This window comes from Egretta garzetta, unplaced genomic scaffold (genome assembly GCF_000687185.1).
Source record: "Egretta garzetta isolate BGI_Z169 unplaced genomic scaffold, ASM68718v1 scaffold323, whole genome shotgun sequence".
Classification (NCBI taxonomy): Eukaryota; Metazoa; Chordata; class Aves; order Pelecaniformes; family Ardeidae; genus Egretta; species Egretta garzetta.
The window spans coordinates 2,792,996-2,802,240 of NW_009259435.1; the positions used below are offsets into that span (position 1 = coordinate 2,792,996).

The following is a 9,245-nucleotide window of genomic DNA, read 5'->3' on the forward strand; positions in this document are numbered from 1 at the left end:
TGGTGATGAGATCCCCTCTGAGCCTCCTTTGCTCCAGGCTGAATAAACCCAGCTCTCTCAGCCCATCCCCATATGGCTGAGAGAGGCTTCCCAGGCCTTGGATCATCTTGGTGGCCCTTCTCTGGACCCCCTCCAGCCTGTCCACAGCTTTTTTGTATATTTGTTTAAATTATCCCTTGTTTTCCTAGAAAAAGGATAGTAGGGATCCTATGGTGACGGCAGTTTGGTTACCCGCCCAGTCTGCTGCAGTACCTGGCTATTCTTCCTGACAGACTGCTTTTTTGGAAGCTCAATTCAGTACCCTGAAGGTCAGCACCCAGTGCTGTTTGCGAGGTGCTTGGATACCCAAGACATCTCTAGTTGGGACTGACAGATAAAACAAGACATGTGGGAGAGTTGTGTCCTTCAGGAGCCTCACGTAGAGGCCAGGAGCCAGAGCTGTGCCCGGGGCAATTGAGGTGATGCAGGATGCTACTGTTGAGGCAAGCTAAGTCTAAACTGAATTTTACTTACCTTGATTTAACCCTGTAATGTACTGTGGACGAGGAGGATAGCCTGCCTCTCCTGACAAGAGTCTTTGCTGTATTTGAGTACTATTCTCTCTCCCATAATGTTCTCTAGACCAGTTCATCCTATTTTTTCAGCCTTTCTCAACAGGGCATGTCTGCTGCCCTGCAGTAACTCCTACTGGCTACTCTGAACTCTTCAGCTGGATCACATATTTCTCAAAGTATGTGTGGTGCCTGGATGGCCCCAGGTGCTCCAGCCAGGTTCTGAACGGGCTGACTACCCTGGCAGCCTTCCTTCGGTCTCCTGTAGGCTGTTCTCCCGTTCACGCGTCCGTCTGTCATCAGAGTTGTTTCCGCAGCAGCTTGACTCTGTTGATCTGTGTTCAGGCTGTGCTCCTCAGGCAGAGAATTGCTATGTCGGCAGTTATTTGTTCCCTGGTGTTTCTAGAGTTGATTGTTCCTGCCCAGGTCAAAAATCTGACACTTGTCCGTTTTGGATTGCATCCCATCTTTATGTCATTTTTCAAGTTCAGTGTGATTTTGAATTCCCATTTTTATCTCTCAGCACCTCCAAGGTTGGTGGTAGTTATGGATCTGACAGCATAATCTCGATCACAACGTTACTATTTTTCAGTTGTTTTTTAATTGCTTTTTACACCCCAATCCAGTCATTTCTGTGGTGCCCGCAATCTTCAAGTGCTGTTGTTTGTCAGAACTCTTTGGAAATCTCTTACATTATGCATGCAGGAAAATGTAATCATATAAGATTTAGCACATAATTCCAACTAAAACCACTTGTTTTCAGCTGGAACATCCTCTTGGGATGCTTCTGCCTAGCAATAGTAAGAGCTTCAAACGGTGCTAATTACAGCGTTGTTTTAGATATCTGCAGTCTTTCTGTAAGCTTATTTTCATTTTTTCTCTCCTAAAGAAAAGAGCGATTGGTGTATGTGGGTATCAGTATTGAGAACATCATTCCACCTCAGGTAAGTTACTGTGTCGGTGTTGTATTCTTGTTTTATTTTCCAAACTTCTGAGGGAAGAAGCGGTGTGTTAGAAGTGCTAGTAGCATCTTGGATAGAAAGATCAAGCTATGTGCAGCTCAGAAATAATTCTAGACCCTTCGTTTTAGACTGAGATTGAATCTAGCAGAGAAACCAAGGGAGCTGCATCGTGTTTATTAGAGCCAACTGGTACCACACAGAGTACTCTGTCAGTGAAGGATCATGGAATTATCCCCCTACCCATTACAGTTGGGTTTTGAGTAGAGTGCTCTACCATTCTGTAGGTTTTAAAGGTGGGATTCAGTTGATTTAACTCCGCTGTCTGCTGTATAGTTACCTAGGTCTGAGCTAATCGTCATAAGCTTTCCTTTGGAACTGATGGAAACAAAGGTTTCTGGCTTGTGATTCAGAGGGAGTACGTAGTATCTATTAGAAGCATAACACTTGCCTCCAGCAAATGTATATTGAAGTCACATGTGGTTAAAAACTAGAAACATTTAGTGGTTTATTAACAGATGCTTTTATATGGTTTCCCTTCACAGAAGAGCAAAAATGGTTTTATTCATGTGGAGAACAACCTCTTCTCACTTCTTAAATACATTTTAAAGCGATTCTCTTGAAGTCTTAGCCAGATGCCTTCGTCTGAAACGATATAATCTGTTCCACACATGAAAGTTTAAATTGGAACTTTTGTTTGTTTTAAACATAAGACTTTCCACTCTATCTGACTGCAATAAAGCCAACTTTTTCCCCCTGTCTCTGGATAACAGAAAAATGATAACAGATTTTACAAACTTGCAGAAGAGTCTTTGGCTGGGAGCAAACATTTGAAAAATTCAGCCTGGGGGCAGATGATTTATTTTTTAAATTAATAACGTGGAAACAATAGCATAAAATTAACCTGCATGGAACTTTATTGAAACTGCACCCTGTAAAGGTGTCCCTGTGCCAGCAACAGTTTGTTCAGCTGCTGCATTTCCTCGTCCTGGGAGCATCAGCTGAGGGGCGATCTCAGAGCTGTAGTCCACGCACAGTGACACAACAGCCTGAACCCCTAAACTCTGGATGGGTGAGACTGTGCAGCCAGTGAGGGCAATATGGGCAAGTGCTCACGTCAACTCTGTTGTCGTTATATTAGAAGCCAAAACGTGTTGTGTTGGGCATACGAGCTTTCTAGATCGTATGAGTATCTTTATCGTATGGGTTCAGTCATGATGAATGTGGAGCGAGGGGGAAGATAAAGCTTTCTGACATTTCTGTCTTACATGAACAGGAGCCAGAAATACCTGAAGGTCAGGAAGAAAAGAAGAAAGATTCCAAAAAGCCAAAATCAAAGCTGCTTGAAAGGAGGTCTACCAGAACCCGGAAGTGCATAAGCTACAGGTCAGCAGCTTGTTTAAATAATTTGTAAAAAAACCAGAGAAGTCATACTGTCGTTTTCTTTCTCGAGCATCCCACCACCTCTCATGCAGACTTTTACATTCAAAAGCGAGGCCCAGCTGAAGTGTCTTTGTTCTTTCCTCTGAATGCTGGTTGTGCCTGGTGGTTGTACAAGCGGATGAGGTGGTATAGCGAAGGGATGGTGCATAAATAAATAAAATGTGTATGGTCCTTCGTTCAGGAATGCTAGAGAGGGTTTTGGTATTACTGCAGTTTCTGGAGTAAGTAAAAGCAGGTGAATTGCACCTCTCCTTTCTGTTGAAAGGGAGACGCTTGTGGCTAAAGGCTCTAAATTCCTCTCTCTTCCCCACACCCCCTTACGGCTTCTTTGCATGGAAGGGCCATGAAACTTAAAATGCAATTGTGCGACAGTATGTCTAAAAATGATCTGTAACTCTTCAGAGAAATGGTGATAAAAATGCAATTAGTGAATGAACAGTCCCAGATATTTAGACCCTCTGCATTCTGAAAGTAGAACAGGTCACTAAAGTTTCCAAAATTCAGCATGATCTTAATAATTATCTTTAGATCTCAGTGTATTACCAAGGTGTTTTATAAACTATTTTCTAAATAATCTCTTGAGGAGCTCCATATCCTCTTCAGTCCACCAGGCAAGCAGGCTGCCTTTTGGGATTAGAGAAGAACGTGGCGGCCTCAGAGCTTATGGCCTTTTGTCCCAGCTGCAGTAGGACTGTTAAAAAAATGTATTACTTTTCCTGTGCTTGCTCTATGTAGACCTTTATCATCAAACATTAGAACGCTACAACCTTCAAAGCATTCCAACAAGAGCCGTGATTAAACTGAATCAGTCTGACTTTGCTGTTGAGGAGAGGCATGGCGTTTGATTGCGCTGACTCTTCCAGCCCCATCAGAAAACTCAGTCTGACCTTGCTTAGCTGTTGATTTTTGGTAACTTCTTAAATTAACAGCAGAAGCCACAGTAACAAAAATGCCGTTGCTGCTTTGGGAAATGGAAGTGTTTCTGTATGGAATACTATGCCACAGGCAGGATCTATAGATTTGCTATTATGTTCGTGACAGGTCAGGCAGCATCTGACCAGGAGGAAAAAAAAAAAAATCTTGCCCATAGGGCATCTGGCATGACTTCAGCGGGACACACGTTGTGCAAAGACAATAATTTTTATTGGAAATAACGTTTCATATAATGTTGCTTTGGAAAAATCAATCTTCCGATACAAAATGACACAGTCTTTCTTACAGACTGCGGCATACACACAACTTGGAGCTGGTGAAAATATTACACGTGTCAGCGTGTCACTTCAAATTTATATGTCCACGGTGAAGTCCTGCTGGCGTCAGTGAGAATTGTGCATGCCTTCCTTCAGCGGGGGGAAAATAAATGCTAAACGTCTTATTCCGCTTACCGACAAATCTGTATTGTGTAGCATTCTGGTTCTGTAAAGATATATAATGCCTTTGTATCGCCCGAGTCGTCTGCGCAGTCCTCTCGTGAGGAGGTTAGCAGAAATCTGCGTCACAAATAAAGCAGCAGCAGCAGAAATTGTTCCATTACACCTAGCGGGGAAGGAGCTGTCGGCTCGTGTTTGAGCGCAGGTTGTTTGTTAGCGGGGATTTGAAAGTGTTAAGTGATTTCTCACATTTTAAAGAGGTGGTTTTTTTGTTTTTTTTTTTTTTCCGTGGTGTGGAGAGAAAATAGAGTTTGAGTAATGTGGAACTAATCTTGTTGATGGAATAATTTCAGAGTTACTTCCTTGCTGTGTAAAGCTGCCTTCAACGTGACGTGCGGTTGTTCTTGGGGAATATAGAGACCAGAAATCCATCACCTTATTTTTAAAGGAGAAAGTGTTTTGTGCTTACTGTTGGAATACAGAGTAACATTAGTTCTATTCTTTCCTTCTTCTGCTGGAGGTTACTTCGGAGGACCAAGATAAATATAACTGTAATCTTTATTTCATGAATGAGAAACCAAATCGTTAATGAAAGCATTGTCCAACTGTTAGTTGTTTGTATCTAAAAAAAATAGCAAAAAAATTGATATCTTAAGAATGAGAAGAAAGACTTGCCTCTGAAGAACATGTCTTTCCTGTAGAGTTAATACAATTTGTACTTTTGCATGTTATATCTCAAGGCATCTATTTGGTGATACAGGTAACAATCCTTTTTTACGGGATTGGAATTTGTAACCAAAGTCGTCTGTGTAAAAGGGCTGGATCCCTTTTCCTCCGTTTGCTGTTCCCTTTAAATGAGCTACTCAGCGTGCAGAGATGTATGCAGTTTTGTAAAAGCTGCTGCAGGACAAATGTACTGAAATATTTACTTATGTAACGTTACATTATAGCTTATTTGTACAGAATTACACAGGCCTGCGTACAGGTGGTTTCATCTGTTCAGCTTAGGATGTTGCAGATCCATCAAGTACACTGACCGTGAGCTTTAAGAGAAGACGTCGTATCTGAGAAAAGGTTTCAAGGAAAATTTAGACAGGACGAATAATTTTACTTTGACTTCAACAGGTGTGTTTCAGAAAGCCTGTTTGGCAGGTTGGTAGTGCATATGTCATCTAATAAAAGGTGTGGAAAAAATGACTAATAGTTTGTGTGAAAAATGCCACTGATGCCAATCTCAAAGAACTTCCAAATGATGTATTTTTAAATTCAGTGGTATGCCATGTAAAACAAAAGTGGTTTTCTGTTCACATAAATCTATAGTAAGACAGCCAGGCAATGATAAATAATCTGCTAGCAAGTAGAAATAAGAAACAAACCTTTTAAAAAACCCTGCTATTTTAGAATAAGTCCGGCCCATTATCTTTGTTATTTTACAATATATCCAGCCCATCGTCTCTGCAGTGTGATTTCTTACAGCAGTTTTAGATATCGAGGTATGTTTTCTTAATGTAATTTATATTAGGGTTTGCTTCAAATTGGTAAATGAAAGCTGTTACTTTTAGGTTCGATGAATTTGATGAGGCGATTGATGAGGCAATTGAAGACGATATCAAGGAGGCTGATGGAGGAGGTATGTTTCTGATGTTATTTTTCATTGCAGTGGTGATAAGATTGAGACCAAATCTGTTTTGGTATGAGAAACAACAAATATAGTAGGGCCAGCTGTGACAGGACAAGGGGTGATGGTTTTAAACTAAACCAGGGTAGGTTTAGACTAGATATAAGGAAGAAATTCTTTACAATGAGGGTGGTGAAACAGTGGCACAGGTTGCCCAGAGGGGGGGTGGAGGCCCCATCCCTGGGAACATTCCAGGCCAGGTTGGACGGGGCTGTGAGCAACCTGATGTGGTTAAAGGTGTCCCTGCTCCCTGCAGGGGGGTTGGGCTGGGTGACCTCTAGGGGTCCCTTCCAACCCAAAACATTCTATGATTCTATGAAATATCATCCTCTGCCTTAAACTTTGTAGTTTACAGTTTTTACTGCTGTATTTTTGGAATCAAACTAAATAACTTCCCTTGGGAATGGCCATCCCAGGCTGCCAAAACATGCCAGAAAGTAATTGGTCTTGATAGTTACATTCAGCTTGTACATGTGTTGATATGTGAGTGCAACGAATAAGCATGACAAGAAAACTCTTCATTTGCTAGTTTTTTGATTTGAGATTAGAATGGCAGCTAGCGCTATTGACACTTGTCCCCTGTAAAAACTGGGCTCATAAATTAATCCGCAGTTGGACCCCCTAAAGGCTTGGTCTACAAAGTCGTCTTAAAAATCCTAATCCAGATCTATAAGCACTTGGCAGTTGTACGTGAATGAAGTGAAATTACATTCTTTGTTGCCTGTTAAGGCACCATAAGGGAACCAAAAGAGAGATCTTCAACAGCATCTGAAAGGCGTAGATGGATTTGTGCTTCTGCATCACCTTAACCTGCTGGTGAAAACCGCCATGAAACGTTGTCCCTCAGTTGTTTGGCTTGTGGCATTCTCCGCAAAGACACCAGTCTTCAGGAGCTCAGTGGATGTGTATAGACAGTTTGAAAATTGTGTGTCTGTGGGTCTGTAACACAAGACCCATATAAAAAAACGTAACTAAGTCTCAACAGTAAAACCAGCTTTTCAGAAACTCCACTCCCTGGCCAAACAGCAACTTAAACACTTCCTCTCCCGAGAAGGATATTCAGCATTAGGAAGACAGTGTGGTTTTTGGTACCTGCCCCACTCAAAAGGCACTAGCATTGGTAATCATGTGGGCTGGTGTTGAGTATCAGAATGCTGACACTTGGCTGCCGTCTTCCACGTGGACTTTTGGTATTTCCAAGTGACTGCAGCTGGGGCTGTGTGTGTTGGGAACAAGATTCCAGAGTCTTGCATGACAAAAAAAAAAAATAAATAAATTCTGTTTTACAGAAAATAAACTGAAGCCAGAGGCATGGAAGAAAGATACATATAAAGTTAAACAAAAAAATAAACTTGCTCTTTTTTTCCTCTTTTTATCACTGAATTCAGGCATTGGCAGAGGCAAAGACATGTCTAATATCACAGGTCACCGTGGAAAAGACATTTCCACAATCCTAGAGGAAGAAAGGAAAGAAAACAAGCGACCACAAAGGGCTGCTGCAGCACGACGCAAGAAACGACGGCGACTAAACGACTTGGACAGTGACAGTAATCTGGATGAAGAAGAGAGTGAGGATGAATTCAAGATCAGCGATGGGTAAGTCTGCAATTTAACTTCCACCATGAGTCCCAGACGGTTACAGGCTTCTGTGACCCTGCAGCGCCCCCGAAATGATTTTTAGGAGCCACGTGCCCAGTGCTGGAACAGCACGGCACAGTGCCAGCGAAAGTCCTCCTGGCCTAGGGGGGAACGTCATTGTACTGGAAAAACTGCGCTCCAGATCCACGCGCTGAAGTCATCCAGTCTGTATTTTAAGCAAAACGTGTTCTGGAAATGTTACTGGTATGTTTGAGGCCACACTGCTGGGGTTCTGTACGTGGTTACGGTAGTGAAGGAGCCAGACGGGCTCAATCCTCTGACTGATGGGGCTGCCCAGTGGAAATCCTTAACAGAGATGTAACTAAAATGAGGCTGGTTGTTGCCTTTTGAAACTATTTTGTGGGATTTTTATTGTGCCTGATTGTCATCTAGAAACTGGAAGAGTAAAATTTCCCCGTTTAGAGCATACAGAACATGCATTTAGAGCATGCAGCTTCTGAAATCAAATCTTGATTTCTGTTCTCTGGGAGATAAGAGTTTGAAAACAGCCAAAGAAGTGGTTTATGCTGTAGAAAACGAATATGTGTCATGCGAAGCTTTAAATGCTAAACGAGTATTGCTCTGGCTAACTGAAACTTTCTTTCCGTGGTATTTCTCATCGTTCAGTCTGGGGAATTCCTAACGTTAAAAAAATGAATAATAATTTTAGACATCCTTTATGCCTCAGTGAAGAAACATAATGGAGCCTGAGGTCTAGGGTCTTTACCATCAACATTAAAGCTTTACACCAGTCACGGAGTTAATTTACTAAATGTAGGGATAACCTCTACAACACAGGCGCAAATTCTGAGCTTTGGTTTTCACCTGTGACCACGCTGAGGACACTTCAGTGGCACCCTGAATAGCTGAGCACGAGAAGTTTCCAGTCAATGAGTGCAGCTTGCGGGAATCTCACAGAATTAATAGCGCGTTGATCTGTTAAAGTGTGTTCATGCATTTTCAACTCCATCCTCTGCTGAACACCTTCTGGATGTTATACTGGAATTTGCATTTGGCTGGCGGCCAAATCCAAGTCACTGTACCTGCAGTGCTCCATGGTTTTTAAAAAAGCATTTGGTCGCTTTTGAAACAATGTGTTACAAGGCGGTAACTTTGCGAGATGCGTGTTTTGCATGCGAGCAACAATTTAGTCCTAAGACACGATATTCTAATCCTCAGAAATTGGCTCATGAAGGCGAGGTCACCTCTGCCAGAACATAGTGTGTGGGGGTTTTTTTCCCCCTTTGCAGGTGATGCTCATCCATAGTTATGTCTATGCAGATGTCACACTGCAGTGTACTGTATAAACACTCTAGGCTCTCTCCTCTGTAAATGTCACCCGCAGTCTTAGTTTGACAGTGTTTATATTCATTAGATATTATATACACATACATGTGGCTGGAAAGCTGCCCGGCAGAAAAGGAGCTGGGGGTACTGGTCGAGAGGCAGCTGCATATGAGCCAGCAGGGTGCCCAGGTGGCCAAGAGGGCCAGCGGCATCCTGGCTTGTACCAGGAGTGGTGTGGCCAGCAGGAGCAGGGCAGGGACCGTGCCCCTGTGCTGGGCACTGGGGGGGCCGCCCCTCGACTGCTGGGGTCAGGGTTGGG

At 42.7% G+C, this 9,245-nt stretch overlaps 1 protein-coding gene across 2 annotated transcripts in view; it reads left to right on the forward strand.

The window, feature by feature from the left end:
- The window catches only part of RSF1 (remodeling and spacing factor 1), a 37,813-nt gene that overhangs the window by 21,872 nt on the left and 6,696 nt on the right, over positions 1-9,245 (forward strand). For both annotated transcript variants that reach the window (XM_035892675.1, XM_035892674.1), the window contains exons 9-12: positions 1,441-1,495; positions 2,787-2,896; positions 5,886-5,953; positions 7,390-7,597. In XM_035892675.1, the coding sequence (XP_035748568.1) occupies positions 1,441-1,495; positions 2,787-2,896; positions 5,886-5,953; positions 7,390-7,597 (441 nt within the window). The remainder of the gene's footprint in view (positions 1-1,440; positions 1,496-2,786; positions 2,897-5,885; positions 5,954-7,389; positions 7,598-9,245) is intronic.